This window comes from Oppia nitens, unplaced genomic scaffold, assembly GCF_028296485.1.
Source record: "Oppia nitens isolate AA-2021 unplaced genomic scaffold, nextdenovo-longstitch-racon4-pilon3 scaffold2_pilon_pilon_pilon, whole genome shotgun sequence".
Lineage (NCBI taxonomy): Eukaryota > Metazoa > Arthropoda > Arachnida > Sarcoptiformes > Oppiidae > Oppia > Oppia nitens.
This window is the reverse complement of record NW_026533210.1, coordinates 1,681,464-1,700,747: the sequence shown is the minus strand read 5'-3', so window position 1 is coordinate 1,700,747 and position 19,284 is coordinate 1,681,464. Positions and strand designations below refer to the sequence as shown.

General features: G+C 28.0%; 5 protein-coding genes across 6 annotated transcripts; 3 read left to right on the top strand and 2 right to left on the bottom strand.

Moving 5' to 3' along the window:
* The first annotated feature begins 24 nt into the window (after nt 1–24).
* LOC128955307 (zinc finger protein 724-like) lies at nt 25–1,812 on the top strand. Its single transcript, XM_054300969.1, has 5 exons — nt 25–780; nt 855–956; nt 1,020–1,197; nt 1,280–1,333; nt 1,412–1,812. The coding sequence occupies exons 1-5, from the start codon at nt 52–54 to the stop codon at nt 1,750–1,752; spliced, it is 1,404 nt and encodes a 467-aa protein (XP_054156944.1). The 5' UTR covers nt 25–51; the 3' UTR covers nt 1,753–1,812.
* A 1,093-nt stretch (nt 1,813–2,905) lies between these two features.
* On the bottom strand, nt 2,906–5,594 carry LOC128955388 (uncharacterized). The gene is made up of 3 exons (XM_054301054.1): nt 5,480–5,594; nt 4,627–5,089; nt 2,906–3,883 (listed from the first exon to the last, which is right to left on the bottom strand). Exons 2-3 carry the CDS (start codon nt 5,040–5,042, stop codon nt 2,935–2,937), a joined length of 1,365 nt encoding a protein of 454 aa, XP_054157029.1. The 5' UTR covers nt 5,043–5,089; nt 5,480–5,594; the 3' UTR covers nt 2,906–2,934.
* A 2,910-nt stretch (nt 5,595–8,504) lies between these two features.
* On the top strand, nt 8,505–9,989 carry LOC128955490 (uncharacterized). Its single transcript, XM_054301166.1, has 2 exons — nt 8,505–8,820; nt 9,691–9,989. The coding sequence occupies exons 1-2, from the start codon at nt 8,505–8,507 to the stop codon at nt 9,987–9,989; spliced, it is 615 nt and encodes a 204-aa protein (XP_054157141.1).
* A 301-nt stretch (nt 9,990–10,290) lies between these two features.
* On the bottom strand, nt 10,291–13,247 carry LOC128954897 (prostaglandin E synthase 2-like). 2 transcript variants are annotated; one of them, XM_054300504.1, is made up of 4 exons: nt 12,601–13,247; nt 11,325–11,537; nt 10,696–11,256; nt 10,291–10,601 (listed from the first exon to the last, which is right to left on the bottom strand). In XM_054300504.1, the coding sequence occupies exons 1-4, from the start codon at nt 13,081–13,083 to the stop codon at nt 10,398–10,400; spliced, it is 1,461 nt and encodes a 486-aa protein (XP_054156479.1). In that variant the 5' UTR covers nt 13,084–13,247; the 3' UTR covers nt 10,291–10,397. The 2 variants fall into 2 exon arrangements, with proteins under 2 accessions (XP_054156479.1, XP_054156480.1); XM_054300505.1 differs by having other exon boundaries at nt 12,817–13,247.
* Nucleotides 13,248–15,460: 2,213 nt separating this feature from the next.
* LOC128955489 (sodium/potassium/calcium exchanger 3-like) lies at nt 15,461–19,164 on the top strand. Its single transcript, XM_054301165.1, has 5 exons — nt 15,461–15,959; nt 16,326–16,440; nt 16,952–17,252; nt 18,093–18,637; nt 18,737–19,164. The coding sequence occupies exons 1-5, from the start codon at nt 15,558–15,560 to the stop codon at nt 19,162–19,164; spliced, it is 1,791 nt and encodes a 596-aa protein (XP_054157140.1). The 5' UTR covers nt 15,461–15,557.
* Nucleotides 19,165–19,284: the final 120 nt, after the last annotated feature.

Here is a 19,284-nt window from a genome sequence, read left to right as displayed (position 1 = left end):
ATAAAAAAAGTTTTTGAAAGTTTTTTTTTAATTAAGTTTTTATCGGTAATAATGGACGAAACAATTGTGGCCGTACACGGACTGGACAATGAGGACAATGACTTTGTCGACGATGAGAATGGCGTCGATACGGAAGAATTGGACGATAATAATGGTGTGGTTGAAGAAGAAGAGGACGGAGAAGAAGACGAAGAGATGATGGTTGACAACAATGACGAACTGAATGGTAGTGTTGTTAAGGAAGAGTTGACGGCAGCTGTCGATGAGGATGAAGAAGAAGTAGAAGATGAAGACAACAACTCACAATTGGACGGACAAACTGATGATCAGTTAACCGAAGCCGACGATATTATTATTGCCGAAGCAGTAGTGGTCACACAGTATACGTGTAAGTTCTGTAATCGACGGTTCGATACGATTGACAAAGTGAAGAACCACTATCTGTTGAGACATAATAAGGATCAGTCGATTGCCAAACGATTCTCTGGAAGCGGATCGACGACAACCACAACAAACACACAGTCAACTAATGAAGAAAACAATGATGAAGAAGCTAACGATACGGACGATGTGAAAGTAGCGACAAATAAGCGAAGACCGCCAGCGAGACGAAGACATCCACCAGCAAGTAGTCGAGGAAAACAAAATCAATACAATTTAAAGATCATATCGAATGTACCGGAAGAAGATCTCTCAAAAAAGAGAGGACGTAAGCCAACAGGTGTTACCCGAAAATATCCGTGCGATTGGCCGTCATGTACATACGTGGCCAGACATTCGGTTAGTTTACATAGATTTATATATATATATATATTGAATATTGAAAGTTATTTTTATTTTTAATTGCTATTTAGGTTCATCTGAAGGACCACAAGCGCACACATACGGGTGAGAAACCCTATCGCTGTAATTGGCCCGACTGTGGACACAGTTTCGTTCAGGGATCAGCTCTTAAAGTAGGAAATTAATTAATAATAGATGAAATTTTATTAATCGTTAATTTTAACCAATACTAATAGACTCATATGCGTACCCATACGGGTGAGAAGCCCTACCCGTGTGAATGGCCGGGTTGTACACTGAGTTTCTCGCAGAAAAACAATGTAAAGGTTCACATGAGGACACATACAGGTGAGAAACCGTATGTTTGCGATTGGCCCGGATGTGAGTGGAGGTTCGCTATTAAAGGCAATTTAGGTGAGTTATTACCGATACTATTAGTGTTTTCCAACATAATTTAAAATAATTGGTAATTATTTTATTTATTATATTTTAATAGACGAACACAAGAGAGTACACGCCGGCGAAAAGTTTTTCATATGCGATTGGCCGGGTATGTCATAGAGAGAGAGAGAGAGAGAGAGCACAATAATATTGTTTGATTTATTTATTTTTATTTGTCACCCAATAGGTTGTAGCCGTAGTTATACTCAGAACTCGCATCTGAGACGACATAAGTTGGTTCACACGGAAGAGAAGCCCTATGCTTGCGATTGGCCCAACTGTTCGTATCGATCGGTTCGGGCGTGCGATGTGGCCAACCATCGTATAACACATACGGGAGAAAAACGATTTGTCTGCGAAGTGGTCGGATGCGAGAAAGCCTTCACTCGCGGACATCATCTGCGCCGACATATGCAGACCAATCATGCAATGGAAACAGAAGTGTACGACGAGATCGGAGAAGATCAGGAAGTTATTGCGGCCACCGATGAGATCATCGAAGAGGAGGAGCCGCAAGAGGAACAGTAGTTATTTATACAATTTTAGTTAAAATAATTATTATTTAAAAAAACAAACAAAATTTTTATCGATGCAAATAATAATTATTTTGCAATTTATATAAACTATATTTTTATTGTTTATTATTATTATTATTATTATACTGTATAACAAATAATTAATTATGAATTATCGTACGTAAGCGCAATGAGTCTCAGGTGCTAAATGTGAAACTATGGGTCTATTACAGCCCACCCAACCCAACCCCCATACCAAATGATTTGGTTTTATTTGATCATTACCCACTATTGAAGTTTTGTAGAATTTATGTAATTAACATTACATTCAACCACCCACCTACCCCACCCTCAATTGTTTTCTAACCCCACGAATACACATTTTACCCCATTTAGAGGGGTAACCAAATGTTAATTTTTTGAGGAGAGGCTATTTGCGTGCAAATACGTTAATTTAATCGTTGAGTCTTCTAATTACAAATAATAATAATAATAATGATAATATACATCATTGTCTCACAAATATATATATATATATATATATATATATATATATAAAACAATCTCATTATAAATATCATTAATATTTACTGATATTTATTATACAATATTATTATTATAATAATAATAATTTAATTTGAACCATTCATAAATACATTATACATTATTATAATTTATCAACAAATTATAAATAWATATATATATATATATATATAAATTAGATATATTTAACCATTAAATTTATAAAAATCAAATCTTAATTAAATCAAATTAATTACAAGTTTATTATAATTGTTTAAAAATTATTTTTTATTGATAATTTATTTTTCAGTTTTTTTTATTGTTTTTCTAAAAATTAATATTTACTGTAATATTATAATTTTTTTTATTATTTAACATTATCATCATTATTACTATTATTATTATATTATTGTATGCAAATTAAATTAAAAACAAAACTAAATTTACACAACACATTTTTTTGTATAGCTCAAATAGTTATATAAAACAATTTAAACTAAACTATAATTTAATTAAAATTTGTAAATATTTTTTTTTGGCAAATATTAAGCGGTTTATATATATATATTATATATATAAATAACAATTATATAAAAATGTAACAAATTTTTGTTGTTGAGATCAAAATTGTAAAGGAAAGCCCAAATTATTTTTTAATTAAACATAAATTTTTTTAAACATAAATATTACACTTATTATAGCCGCCACCGGCGCCGCCAGACTGGCCGGTTGTGGATGAGCTCAGACTAGTTGTACTAATATTTAGTTGACTACCGCCGCCGCCGCCGCCGCCGCCGCCGCAGCTGCTCTCGTGTATGTCTGCTCTGGCTATGGCTATGGTCGGCGATCTGGATAATGATCGCTGTCTATCATAGCTAGCTATCGGTTCCTTAAAACTAGTTGTTGGCGACGACGGTGTTTTCAGAGCACCGGTAGTATTATTGTTACTATTATTGTGTTGTCGGAGAAAGTTATGAAACAGTATATTCTTGTTTCTCTGTGTCCGCAGATTTTGTCGGCGATTCCTCGAATGCCAGTCGTCTATCAAACTTTGCGGCCGATCGGCATAATCGGCGCCGCCGACACCCATACGAAGCCGACGTTCCAGCCGACGGGCCGCCTGTTTCTTATCGATAGCCGAATTGATTAGATCGCCCACATAGACAATCATACAGACCTGTATGAGTATGATTGATACGAACAGTACGGTCAGACAGAGATCCATTAACAGTACAAAATGGTCGCTACGGCGCCGATAGGACCAGATTTTGGCAAAGTTGGCAAAACAATAKGAGTAACCGTTTTTGGCTATCGAAAACTCGGCCGGCATCAGACTGATCATCAGTATGACGTTTACAGTCATTATAGGGCTGACCATCAGGCAGTCGCGCAATAGTTTCATCTTTTTCTTTGTGTAGTCGACAACTGTGTCGACAAATGTTGCCGACGGCGATGACGACACCAATATATGCCGCGATGAGCTGACTATCTTTTTGTGTTTATTATTAGCAGTAGTAGTAGTAGTACCGGCACCGGTAGGTTGTCTTTCCTTGTTATTGGTCGCACCACAGGAGGTTTTGGCCTCCAAATCGTTAATATAATCGAGACATACACTAAAGTTACTATAAAAAAATGTTTGAAAAATACGGTAAAATACATTATATAATAATAATAATAATTTTGTTTTCAAATTATTATATTTTATCTTAAAAGGGATATTAAAAGGTTAGTCCATTAAAAAATTAATTTTTAGGGCTTTCCGCTGGATGTCTATTTTCTATAAGGCTTTTCCGCAAATATATGATTTACTATAGTTATTGGTATATAATAGTATAACTGTATATATGTATTGTATATTAAAAGATATAAAATAAAAAGTTTTATTGTTAGTTAGTATTGTATTATAATTTTCAATGACATAATGGTTATGCAAAATTACAAGTTTACTAATTTTAAATCTATTATATATATATATATATATATATATATATATATATATTGTATATATACTGTAATAATACTGTATTTAAATATTATTATTATATAACACTATTTTGGTTATACTGTATTAGTAACGCTTATAATTTAAATAAATAAAAATAAATAATAATAATTTGCATTTCCTTATATAGCATTGTTTTTGTTAGATAAAAATATTTAACAATTTTTAAATGTCGAAATAAATAACTAATTAAATATCTATCAAAAATAACACAAATAACTTTAAAAAAAGTAATAATTAATATATATATATATAATTTTTTTAGAAATATCACTATTAATATTATAAATTACTTGCATTGTAATTGCAATTACTTTTAACAATTATTTAATAATTTAAATAAATAAAAAAATAATTAATTACCTTTTAATTAATAGCGAAATGCATGCAAACGTCGACAACATTATTATACAATAGCCGACACTCGCCGAGCTGTCAATATCTTTGGCCAACTGATCCCAATGAGTATCATCACCTGCTGTCGACGTTGTCGTCGATGATGATGATGATGACGACGACGACGACAATGATAATGGCGACGATGTGGACATCTGTGCTTCGGTGTGCAGCCATTTGGCTACAATCAGTATCATTAGGCCGTAAAATATGCTCAATATATTGCCGGCAAAGACAATCATTTGGCGACAGATTAGCCAATTGTGTTCAACGCGTAACGACTCGATGGGAACGGTATACGACTGGAACCAAGTGGTCCGTACTTTTACCGGACAGATCATCATTATCATCAGTGTTGTTGTTGTTGTTGCACCGGTAGTCATATAGTAGAGGTCCCGGTGCTACTACCCCCGTAAATATAGAAGTCACACTAATAAATAAATATATATATATATAACACAATTTTATTGATTGTATTGTAATTATAAATGGTTATCAAATTATAAAATTATTTAGCGTATAACCAACAACAAAAAAAACATAAAATTGATAATGATTATTATTATTATTTAACTATAGTTTAATAAATTAATAAAAAAATTTTTAAAAAATATGATTCATCACATTAATGTGCTATGTGGTAATATCAATAATTAAGATTAAATAAATAAGAAAAATAAAAATATTTTTAATAAATTAATATTTATTATAATAATTTAATAAATAATAATAATTTCAAGTCTAAAAATATTGATATTAATATGTATATCAATTACTAATAATCTATTACTATTTAATACTGTAATTCATTATCACTTACATTAACTTCCCAATAAATTATCCCAAAAAAATAATAATGTTTAATTACATATACCATACATTATTAAATAAAATTATAATTTCAATATCAACTAAATAATATAACTGATGTAAAAACCACTACTGTATTTGAAATATATTAGTCATTCATTCATTCATTTAATACATATAATAATAATTACAATATATATATGATTAATATTAATAAACAATAAAAAACAAAAAAAACAAATTATTTGATATACAGTATTTGATTAATTCATATACATGTTTCACAAAGTTGTTATATAAATTATATACACAGCTATATTAAGTAATAATAAAATATTTAAAAAAATTTTTTTTGATACAATATAAATATTAGTATTATGTTTAAATTTTTAGTTTGAATAGTTTTGACAACTAACTTATTTATTTATTTAAAAATTTTCTATATAAAGTTGAAATTTATTTAATATCTTTAACATTTTTAAATTTTATTATTTTTCCTATAAAAATTGTACATGTACATATTTTTTTACACTAACTTAGTACTCAATTATTATTATTTTTTTAAAAATAATAATATTATACTCTTAATTAGTCATTAGACATATTGATAGTTTTTTTTAAATATATCATAATACTAATATTATTGTATATTATATTATATTACAATTAATAAAAAAAAATATTGTATTATCATTATTTCAATCTACGTGAATATTATTAAAGAATTTTATTTAGCAATAATTATAATGAATTATATATTTATTTATTTTTTATATATATATAAAAAAAACTTATATGTTTAGTGATTATTAAAAACATGTTTTCTTAATGATGTTATTATTATTATTATTACTCAATTAAACATTAAGTTATGCACACATTTTTTTTGCCAATCACTTCATTAATATAGTACATACAAAATAAAAGTTAAAAAACAAAACAAAAAACACAATCAAACTTTTCTAAACTAATGTTATTATTATTATTATTATTGTATCCAAACAGTTGTATATATCTATATATATAATACAATACCTATTAAATTACTAGTCAATTAAAAATCTGTATAATAATAATACTGTATTATTATTACTGTATTTAATAAATACATTAATTATGCCAATGGGTTGCTAATGCAATTTATCTATGCATACTATTAATGTAATAATTTATATAATGTACCCTTATTTAGTTAGATCCTATTGTTTGAGCGATTATTATTATTATTATAATTATAATTTTTAAAAATTATATATATATATACAATATATATTAATTGAATATAAGTTATACTAAACAATTTTATAATAGTCTACTGTTTAAGAGTCATTCATTAAATTCAAGCATTTTTTTTAGTTTAGTTTACTTGTATTGTGTATATTGTGTAAGTGTTTTTTGTTTGTGAAAATATTTTTTTGTTTAAATGTAATTTTAATTTATAAAGATTTTTTTTAAAAGGATTTTTCATTAAATTAATAATATAGTTAATGAGAGAGAGAGAGAGAGAGAGAGAGAGAGAGAGAGAGACTGTTTAAAAAATAATCCTTTTGTTAGAAATTAAACAAAACAAAAAAATATATGTAATAATGAATATAATAAAAGATATTATTTTTTTGGACAAAAAAATGTATATAAAAATATTTTTCAAAAAAAAACTCATCAATGCGTGAAAAAAATAAATATATTTCATTAACGGAAGCAAAAGTTATTTTATAATTGAATGTATGACTGAAACTCACGTAAAAATCAGTTTAACATTTATATACGCTATACATATGTATAATATATACAAAACATTTTTTAAGTTTATTTAAATAGATATCATATGTGAGAGTAATTGACTTATTATTATTTTTTTGGTGGAAAAATAAAGAAAATCCTTGATATTTAGCGTAACAAACATTTTATTATTATTATTATTATTAATTTTTATTCAACATTTTATTTGATAACTTAATATCTATACAATTTGAAACCTATATAGTCTACTACTGGAAATTTATATATACAACTCAACAATATTAGTAATAATTTTATACATAAGAAAACACACACACACACACACACACACACACACACAGAGAGAGAGAGAGAGAGAGAGAGAGAGAGAGAGAGAGAGAGAGAGAGAGAGAGAGAGAGAGAGAGAGAGAGAACTAAATGGGTGCATAAAAAATAATTTTGTGGGCAATTGTTTTGAAGGCCATTAACATTTTTTTTAATAAAAAATAGAGATATTTGACTTTATTTTTACGATAAATAAAAATGTAGTAATTTTATTATATATATATACATTATTATTATATATGTATATATATTTATCACATATGTATATATAATATAACAATAAAAATCACGTAACGCTTTACAAACGGGATTTTTTGTTGTTGTTGTTGGTTGTGATTGAAGGATAAAATTTTGAGAAACTTATAGATAAGAGACATACAAACGCTTTGTTGGTCTTATAAAACAAAAATTATAGACATTTAGTTATATTAGTAATAATAATATAATATTACTATAATTTTTTGTTGCTAATGATATCACTTTTCTCTCTCTCTCTCTCTCTCTAAAAGTAAGTTAAATATAGTTTTTAGTTAAGAGTTAGCTGTAGTTTGAAAGCTAAGACCCTATTTTGATTGCATTTCACTGAAAAATAAAGCTAACTATCCATTCATTCAGTCATTCAAAGGGGTTGTTGGTATGCAATGAAAAGTATTTTACAAATTTTTTTCGTGCAATTACTAAGTCATAGATAGTCATTCATAACTATATAAACCTAATCTCGTAATTTAATTACTATTGACTTTGTGTATGTATGTATGTGTTTGTGTGTGTGTGTGGGAAGGGGTTATTAGTGAGGTGGGGTATATGTGTGTTAAACAACTGACCCTCTTGTTTGCTGGCAGTGTGTAATCCAACACAGCATCCCAAACAACAACAACAACAAAAAGTTATGAACAGTTAGATATTGTGTTCACCAAACAATAAAAGTGTATATCAATTATCTCAACAAAAAAAAATAAAACTTAAATAACATGAATGAAGTCCATCATAGACTGACAAACTTAATAATAACAGTCCCATTGATTGTTGTTGTACTGCTAATCAATTGTCAATTAAGCTCAACGGCCGGTCCCATTACCCGCGGACTGTTAGACCCTGATGCCGATGTGCCCATCAAACGTATAAACGCTGGCCACGCGACCGCTTTGAAAATACCGTTAGAGGAGACACTGGAGCGCATCCGATCCTATCCGCACCGTAAGGATGCCCTAATCAGGAGTCTGGGCGCCACTGCATTGAAACAGAGAGCCGGCAGAAATCTAATATTTAGGGTACTTCTCACTATAGGTAAGTGTTGTTGTGTTTTGTGTTAATGTTTGTCTATAAAAATGTTTTTAGATATGTGGACCTATAACTGTATGATAATCAATAATATTTATATATACTTTATATATACATATATAATATTTATATAACAAAATACAAGTTTTGAAATTAGAAATTGTTGAAAATTAATTAACTATTATTTTATTATAATATACTGTATATATACAGTATATATATTAAATTTTATACTAATTATAAAATTTTTAGTTTCGTTAAGTAGCACTTCATGTTTTAGTTGTTATTATTATTTTTTGAAAATTATTATTATTATTATTTAATAAAACTGATAAACAAGACACTTGAATACATTATGATGATATATATATAATTATAAATTTATGATACATTAAAAATTTTTGAATATTTTTATAGATGAAAATTCCCAGTTGCTATCATATTGTAAATTATATTTTGCAATTAATTTTGTAAAAAATCAATAATATTAATAATAGTTAAAAATAATTACTGTTATTTTATAAAAATATATTCTAAGATAATTTAATATAAAAATATTTGTTTATTTAAATATTTTCAGTACCTATTCATATACATGTATTCTAGTGTAAACTCAATTAAAATGTTTATCAGTTTATTAACATATATTTTATTTTTTATTTTTATAATCAATTTTCTCGGAAATTATTTTATAGTATATTAAGTGTTTACTGTGAATCCAATTATTGAATGTATATTTATTTATTTTTTGTTGTGTAGATATTTTGTTGTCATTAAATACAAGAATATTCTATACTGTATAACAATATACTGTATTTAATACATAATTATTTATAAATAAATTTGTTTTTATTATTATTTTTTTCTCAAAAAAAGGCTTTCAAAACGATTTGACCGAATGTACGGCACGTGTCATGTGCGAGATCACGTGCGAGGATGAGACCAATCGGGCGGCCAACAGCTACTTCGATACCTATCCGACCGATGATTACTATGTAACCTATGTGTTGGAAGCCATCGAAAAAGGTCGCGAATTGGGTAACGGCTATTCGTGCGGTTCGTGTCAAAAGTTGTACCCGTTTTGCCAAAACGATAAATTAAAACGACAGGTAATCGACAAGTATTACTACCTGTTCGAGGTGACCAACTATGTATTAGAAAAGCTACCAGCTTAAAATAGTTATGTTTGTGGGTACCGGTAGATTTTTAGGTATATCATCAATTAATAATATTAACATTTAAGTTTGTATATATATATATATAAATATTATATTTAAAAACATCAGTCGCGTATGTGTTATACATACAAATGGTTTATAGATTTTTTTTAATAATAATATTATTATTATATAATTTGACTAATAATTACAATTTTGTTAAATCACTTAATTTAAATAAAATATAATTACTGTAATAATTATTATATATATATATTTATAAAATAATTATCTGGGTCTAAGTATATTTTTTTTTTAAAAACAGAGTACAGTATTTTACAATTAAAAAACAAACAAATTCATAATACATTCAAACTTAATATATAGTTACTAAATAACTATAATATTACAGTACCGTACATCATATCAATTGGTTAATAATGACTTATTATTAATATTATTATTATTAGTATTACTACTACTACTACTAATAAATGTAATCTCATTGACGCCGGCCTTGTTTTTGACCAACTCTTGTACCGAATAATACCATTTGCCGATTCGGGTTTTGTCGATCATGTCGTCGAAAGCGTCGCAGCCCTCTATCGAGTTGAGCACACCGTAGACGGCCTTCAAAAAAAACAACCAAACAAACAAATTGTTAACAAAAAAAAATCAAACATCAAATGTCTACCGGTGCTGAACAACAACAAAAACTACTGACCAGATCAGCCATATTTGGTTTGTCGCCGCCCATAAACTTGCGATCTTTGCCGACCGCTTTTGTCCATTTGGCGCACGAATCGTACAGCGATGTCCTGACGTCGTCGCTGAGTCGGTGGCGCTTTTTCAGACGTTTCGCAATCAACCACATGGCACCGGAACCGACATATAGACACAAATATTTTTCCCATAGTTTGAAATTGTTATCCCAGTCGCCGATCAGCGAAAAATGTCGAAACGATCGCAGAGATTCGGACATTGTTCGGTAGATGTTTGGCGACAGCGTATGAACTAAGTGGTCGTCGGCCCAAAGCCGCCAATTGCGTTCCTCGGCTACCGATCCCTCGATACGGTCGAGTGTCTGTTTTTGTATGTCGCCGAACATTAGAAAATATTTGTTAATAGTTTCGTCGCCTCGGGTGCCGTCGTCGCGGGGAACGTTACGTTCGATATACCAATTGGCTATTGCCGACAGCGAGTAGTCCTTATGTACCGATTCTGGCTTACGACTGATCAGATAGGAGGCCAGTGCCGACACAATTGTTGTCGAGTCGTTGATTTGCTATCGAAAAAAAAATAATTATAAGTATTGATTAATTAAAGTCTACTAAAATTTAAAAAAAAACTAACCAAAACATCGGTTTCACCGTTTCGTTCAATCAAAAGAATCGGTACTTTTCGGTACTTTGAAAACTTCAACTGTTGTCTCATTACGGGATTGACTTCGACAACATTATAGGGTATACCGAAATAGTCGAGAAATGCCCGAACTTTGCAACAGAATGGACACGACTGGTACTGGTATAGTGTGAATGTCATTCCCAAATCGGTAGGACCAGCGACCTGTTTGGTTGGGGGTGGGGTAGGGTTGTTGGGGTGACCATTTAATTGCAAACAAATAAACAAAAAATTATAATCAATTTTTAATAATAAACAAAAATCAAATCAAAAAAAAGTTTCATAAAATTTTATATATATTTAACAAAAAAAAATTAAGAAAAGCAAATAGTAGTGCAAAATATTAAACAAATTTTTTTTTTTTTTTTAAATACTGTTTGAAAACAAACCCAAACTATAGGTTCAGAAAACATTAGATACAAATACAGTCAGATTAGTAGTACAGTAGATATTAAACCAATTTGATTAGACGTGCGGTTAATTGAATTAATTTTTTTTCAAACAAAAAAAAACATATATTAGTAGTTATAAAAATTTTTCAAGTCATACAATAAAATAAATCAATAAAACAATAATATTATAAAAATTAATAAAAAAATTTGTTAACAAGCAACATTAATATTATTATTAGTTTGTTGTTAAATTAAATTGAATTACCGGACCGTAAAATCAGGGTCAAAAATAAACAATTTTTTTTATCTAGCTACATTTTTGTTGTTGTGATTTTTTTAATATATAGACAACCCAGCTACTATTAATTATAACTAATTAAAAGCCAAACACATTATGTCCACATTAAAAAAAACAGTTATATATAATAAACAATTATATAAAACAATATAATGTGATATACGGTATATATATTAGCCAAACAATTGGATCAAATGAAATATTTTTAAAAAAACAAAAATAACTTCAATTAAAAATAAAAACAATTGCAACACATATATCATATATATGGCCACACAATTGACGGCAAATATACGATCAAAAAAAAAAAACATAAGGGAACGGGTAGTGATGACAGTGTGGTCAGTGTCGGTGACGGTATGCGTGACTGATAGAGTGATAGAGACCCCGAATCTTGCGGTCCATTGGTATTTAAAAACAAATTTTTTTTTAGTGATAATTAATAATTATTTGTGTCATTCAAGAGGAGGTGATGGATGTGTTATATCATATATCGGATACACAACTGTTTGGTTTTTAGTCAACGATAAATACTCACACGTCTGGAGACCGCCGATTGCGGTACTTCTTCAGCCGCTAGCAGTTTGGCGGCCGAAGACTGTTGGCGTCGGGATTTCGATAGTTTAACTTTCGAGTACTCGTACACAGACTCGAAGCCGACAATTACGGCACCAATGGCCGCACCGATGGCCAACAGGCGTACAGTTTGTTTTCGTCGGCTACTACCCGATGCGCGCCCATTGATATTACTTACATAGCTCATTGGTCGTCGGGTCCATTGTTGGCGGCCGCCGCCGATGATTTCAACTGATGCTGATGCTATCGGCGATAGTAATCGATGGCGACAACCGCTGCCGTTGGCCAACCATTGACTGCGACCGATAACTGCAGGCGGCGGCGATAACGATGCTATTGTCCGTACGTTTAGCCGCGACGGTAGTCTAGCAACTGGTTTGGCGGCGGCGGCGACGGTAAAGACATTAGTCGGTGATCGACAACACAATAGACGACTCGTTGCCATCGTTTACGTTGTCGTTGTTGTTGTTGTTGTTTGACTTCACTGATGAAAATGAATGGCAAACAAAAAATTTAGTGTCAATTAAATTGTTAACAAAAAAAACAAAAACAATAAATCATTGAATGAATTGTGAATTTTGTTGTTTTGTTTGATTAAAACACATGTTATTTATTAATAATATATTGAATTGCATTTTTGAAACTGAAAAATAAAATTCACTGTTGACTTAAAACTATAGCTAAACAATGCATTAGTGTCTACAATATATTCTTAACGTTTGTACTCTTGCAGTTCAATATACATGTATATTAATTACATGTGTATTACATTACATACCGATACATATTATACACTGTAATATACAGTATATAATGTACAGTATATTTAATATTAAATGTTTGCTTAAACAGTAGTTTAAAAAAAAAATGTTTTAAATCCAATTAATTATAATTAATAATATATATGCTATATATATATATATATATATATATTACGTAGACACAATGTATAATTATAATTTTATTTTTTTTAATAGGGAATTATTTATTTAATTATTTATTTTTTTTAAAACTATAATAATATTAATTTAAATTGATTTTTTTGTTTAATGATTTTGTTATAATATATTTTTTAATTAATTGTTTTTGAGCATAATTTTTGATATTTTTTAAAAATTATTAAATATTAAATTAATATTTATAATAATAATAATAAATGTAAAATAGTTTATTGTGTAAGAAAAAAATTAATAATTTTTTGACTAGTTTATTTTGTTTTAATTTAATAAAATATAAAGATGATCAATTTATTTTATCAATTTATAAAGATTTTTTTTTAAATTTAAAATAATAAAATTTGTATTTAATATTATATCAGATTAAATTAAATATTTATTGTAAATATTTTATTGAATGAAATAATTGTGGCATGATAAATATTAATTTAAAAAAAATGCATTATTCATAAAATGATACCGGTAAAATAATCAATGAAAAATAGTTTTATTTATGCATTATATAGTAAACAAAAAATTATCAACAATTTTTTCTATAAAATAAAAAATTAAATGATAAATAAAATAAAATAAAAAAAATTTGTGCTGAATAAATTATTAGATAAAATTATAGATATTTAAATATGTTATATATTTTGTTGTTGTTTTTTTTATTTATTCAAAAAAAAAATTTATTTCAATTAGTTTTAATATCAACTATAAAAATTTCCACAATTATTAATATTATTATTAAATATAATGATTTTATATTAAAATAAATAAATAGACAATTTTATTATATCCGTATAATATGTGTTTAATATACCTGTACTGTATTTATTGAAAACATATCTTATTTATTAATATATATATATATATCTTTACAAATATATTATCAATTGCATACACTTATTAATCATAAGTTATTATTATTAAATAATAATAATAATAATAATAATACTGTTTAAATATTTAAGTAATAAATAAGTATATTTTGGAAAAATCCATTATAAACTTTACTACAATAAATACCGTAATTATAATTTTATTTTATTAAGATAAATTATTGCCAAAAAAATAATTACTAATAGATAAGTTTGATAATATACGTGTATAACGTCAATAGGATAGCAAACTAATTAATACGTACAGTAGTTATCCCTGGTTATATAAATTATATACAGTATATATATTATACATATTTATAGACTCGTGTGCATACTTGTACAGTACTTTATATTATATTTAATATATTGTATATATATATATCAATGTGAATATCAAATATGGCAAAAATAAAATAATACTTAAGTGAAAAAAAATAAAAATTATGACCTCACTTAATTGATTTTCAATTAATACACTATAGAATATATATATATATATATATATTATTATTATTATATTATCTTTCTATCCATTATCTCATTATTATTTGATAACTGTTTTTCAAGTGATTGAAAAACATTTATATATATATATGTATATAATATTTAGTTTTTCATTTCTATTGGTATATAATTTATATAAATATATATACAGTAGACATGTACTGTATGTGTCTATGATTGATATATATATACATATATATTTAATTCAACAATTTATAAACAAATAACTTTATTCAGTATTAAACAAAAATTATCATAAATTGCAATAAAAAAAACTAATATAATTTTTTTTAATGTGTTAACCCTTTAAACACACAAATCTACTGTAATAGTGTGTCTGTAGTATCAATATATCATAAATTAAACAAAAAAAAATATTTTATTTTTATAGCTAATAAAAACTTTGTACGACAATTATCTTTAAATAAAAAAAAATCTTTAACGATAAATAAATTTTTATAATAAATTTAATTAAATAAAACTAATATTTAGATTAGTTTTAATAATTTGTGTGTCAAAACCTATTTGGCGTTTGATTTTTAATTTTTGTATTATTATTATTAATATTCATCATTAATCTGTCTGTTCAAGTGATGGTACAGATCTTCGGTCTAATTGTTACGGTATTAGCGGCAAAGTTTGGCCTCACATGTGCGGCCATTGTATTGAACGGCACTACCAATGATGTGAAACAAAATAAAACTAACGGAAGATTAGTCGCCAGCGCAGCGGCCGTCGGATTGGTGGTCAACAACAATGATGGCAACAACAACAACAGTTTGGTGGCCAATACTACATCATCGGTCGACAACAACAACAACAACAACATCACGGGAACCTATATGACTATTACGACATACGATCCGCTTATCAATCTATACGGCAATAAAAATACTACCGGAGCCCCAGTAGTTGACTACTATGACTATAATGTTACCGTAAATACTATGACAAACGCGTTTGAAAATTTTCCGACAGATATTATGCCCGAATGGGTTAGTATTATATAAATAAATTATATTATATACAAACTTTCAAGTAATATAAGTAATGGAAATAATAATAATAATAATAGGAAACCCCATAATCAATCAACTTTCTACCCTATCCTACCCTACCATACCCTTACATACATGCCATTCCTCATCAATCAACAACAACAACAACAACAATACCCTCACTATAATAATAATTATACCATAGATTAGATGCGGAAAAAAATTTCAATTATTGCCCCACAAACAGACAGACAGATACAAAAACTTTTAATTGACTATTCATATCATATGAATATATATATATATATATATATATATATACTGTATATTAATTACTTATATGTATGTGTGTTATATGCATAGTTGCGAAACAATGGTGGCATTATATTTCACATATTTTTCTTGGCCTACTGTTGTGTGGGACTGGGAGTTGTATGCGATCTATATTTTCTACCGTCACTGGAAATTATTAGCGAAAGTAAGTTTTTTCTTCCTATAAATTTTCTATAATTTTTTTWAAAAAAAAATAATTATTTAGTTTAATTATTTAGGGTTAACTAATAATATTTCAAAAAGAGATTTCAATTTAGGAGGGGCGGGGGAGGTAATATTGATAGTTAGAATTTTTAAAAAAAATTATATATTATTAAATTAACCAAGGTGTAATATTGTTATTTTTCGTGTTATTTGAATATATGTTTATTAAAAAAAAAATAATTAACTATTTATTTAGTGATTAATAATCGTAAAATCAAATCAACAAAAAAAAGTCTAAAGTTTTATTTCAAAAAGCAAACAATAAATAATTATTAAAACTCTTTCAATGATAACAATATTGATGTCATAATACATAATTGAAAAATAATTATTTAAATCAATTAATTACAGTATATTTCAGTGAAATTAAATTAAACAAAACAATTCAATAATTTAACTTAACATATAATATAAAACTTTATTATTATTATTGTTGTTATTGTTATATACAGAGCTGGCCTTACCGGCCGACATAGCCGGTGCCACATTCATGGCCATTGGCACGTCGGCGCCCGAACTGTTTACCAGTATTATCGGCGTATTTGTATCGCAGGACGACATCGGCGTCGGTACTATACTGGGAACGGCTGTCTTCAATTTGATTGTCATACCGGCCGCGTGCGGGTTTGCCGTCATACTGTACTGTCCGAAAACTCCCGAAATTAGCCGATTCCCGATACTCAGGGACTCGATTTTCTACATATTGACAATTATTGCACTCATATTATGCATTAAAGATAATCAAGTAGATTGGTTAGTACTTTATTTATATATATATATATATATATATATATATATATCAATATATAATAGTAAAAAATAATAATAATTAATAATAACTAACTAATTAATTGAGTGATTGGAAATTTCTATCAAAAAAAAACTAACTAATAATAATTAATTTAAAGGTACAGATTATCATTAATTAAAAAAAAGCACCGGTAGTTGATAGGGGAGGGGAGGGTGACGGGAATTTGTCAATCTGTATATATCAATATATTTATAATTATATAAAACCGGTAAACTGATAAGATTTCTACTACTAGACACAACAATAGTTAATTAATTAATTGTTGTTTAGCTAATATAAACCTAAACTGTCCCCGATTAAAGTTTATTATTTTTTCACTCACTTAATAATTTTAAACATTTTTTTTTAGTTACAGAGGAAAAAAATTATACCAGTATTTTTTTTAACTGTAATTCATATTAAAAAAAATTCAATTTAAAACAATAATGCAACAACAAAAAATTAAACTAAACATATTAAACAATATGATAAACATATTAAATAATAAATTAGACAATAGATTAAACAAATAATTTATCTAATAATAATATATTTATATAATAATATTTAAATGCTATACTAATGTTTAACTTTATATATATTAGAAATTTTTGTATTATTTATAGTTTAATAATTTCTCTCTCTCTCTCTCTCTCTCTCTCTCTCTCTCTCTCTCTATCTATCTATCTATCTATCTATCTATCTATCTATCTCTCTCTCTCTCTCTCTCTCTCTATCTATCTATCTATCTATCTATCTATCTATCTATCTATCTATCTCTCTCTCTCTCTCTAATAATATAGGATCGAGTCGTTGACACTAATATCACTGTTTATGATGTATTTGGTTATCATGTATATGAATACCTATTACATGCGTTTGCTGGGACCGGACGATAACGTATTCAACGAGGAAACACCATTGCTTAGGGATAGTAGGACCACATTGTTGGACAAGGCTCACAAAGAGTGGAACGGTATTACTAGTGTAGGCAATGGACGCGACAGTGTCGGTGGTGGCGGTGGTGCCGACTATAATGATAATAACGATGAGGAAGATATGATGAACTCGTTTAACAGCAGCTCAAGAATCACCACCAGATCACGTGCGGGCAGTCATAACCAGAAGCGCATTGTATTCAACGATATGAATGTTGGCGATGATGAGGACGATGACAATTGGGTCAATAAAAACGTTGTCTGCAAGTGGATGCTGATGCCGATGACACTGTTACTGATGATAACATTACCGAAACCGACCAAATGGTGTTTCATCTTAACATTTACCATATCTGTCGTATGGATCGGTGCACTGACCTACGTGTGCGTCTGGATGGTCACCATCATTGGTAAAAGTGTTTTTTTTGTTTATAAAATTTAATTTAGTCTTATAAATAAGTTTGAATTTATTAAAAATTATTATTTTTTTAATTATTATTATATTATAGGTTTTACATTTGGTTTGCCCGACACTGTATCGGGTCTGACACTGTTAGCCGCCGGCACATCCGTACCGGAGCTAATATCCAGTGTCCTAGTAGTACGTAAGGCCAGTCAGGCCGATATGGCCATCTGTAACTCGATCGGGTCCAACATATTTGACATATTATTTTGTTTGGGTGTCCCGTGGCTATTGAAATCGGTTATCTGGATGTTTCAAAAGGGTACCATCGATCTGGCCTCGACTGCCGTACCCATTGATTCGACAGCATTACCGTTGACCACGTTTTGTCTATTGATGTCCATATTTGCATTGTTGGCCACATTTCAACTAACAAAATGGAAATTAGGTCTAACAGTAGGCATTGTCTGTAGTATTATATACATTATATTTGTCATCATTTCATCAGTACTAGAGATATCATTAGATAAATAATAATATGATAATCAATAAATTAATATTTAATTATATATATTATTTTATTTAAACTGTATATCATATAAGAAACTTTTTAATAATATTTTTTATTTTAAAAAATTTGATTAAAATAAATTC

What these genes read in the sequence shown, in the direction of transcription:
- LOC128955307 (XM_054300969.1), top strand. Translation starts at nt 52, where the DNA reads ATGGACGAAACAATTGTGGCCGTACACGGACTGGACAATGAGGACAAT. An exon ending in CATACGTGGCCAGACATTCG is followed by an intron (nt 781 to 854) that starts GTTAGTTTACAT and finishes ATTGCTATTTAG; the next exon opens with GTTCATCTGAAGGACCACAA. An exon ending in TTCAGGGATCAGCTCTTAAA is followed by an intron (nt 957 to 1,019) that starts GTAGGAAATTAA and finishes CAATACTAATAG; the next exon opens with ACTCATATGCGTACCCATAC.
- LOC128955490 (XM_054301166.1), top strand. Translation starts at nt 8,505, where the DNA reads ATGAATGAAGTCCATCATAGACTGACAAACTTAATAATAACAGTCCCA. An exon ending in TAGGGTACTTCTCACTATAG is followed by an intron (nt 8,821 to 9,690) that starts GTAAGTGTTGTT and finishes TCTCAAAAAAAG; the next exon opens with GCTTTCAAAACGATTTGACC.
- LOC128954897 (XM_054300504.1), bottom strand. Translation starts at nt 13,083, where the DNA reads ATGGCAACGAGTCGTCTATTGTGTTGTCGATCACCGACTAATGTCTTT. An exon ending in AATCGGCGGTCTCCAGACGT is followed by an intron (nt 11,538 to 12,600) that starts GTGAGTATTTAT and finishes CCAACCAAACAG; the next exon opens with GTCGCTGGTCCTACCGATTT. An exon ending in ACGGTGAAACCGATGTTTTG is followed by an intron (nt 11,257 to 11,324) that starts GTTAGTTTTTTT and finishes TTTTTTCGATAG; the next exon opens with CAAATCAACGACTCGACAAC.
- LOC128955489 (XM_054301165.1), top strand. Translation starts at nt 15,558, where the DNA reads ATGGTACAGATCTTCGGTCTAATTGTTACGGTATTAGCGGCAAAGTTT. An exon ending in CAGATATTATGCCCGAATGG is followed by an intron (nt 15,960 to 16,325) that starts GTTAGTATTATA and finishes TTATATGCATAG; the next exon opens with TTGCGAAACAATGGTGGCAT. An exon ending in AAAGATAATCAAGTAGATTG is followed by an intron (nt 17,253 to 18,092) that starts GTTAGTACTTTA and finishes CTAATAATATAG; the next exon opens with GATCGAGTCGTTGACACTAA.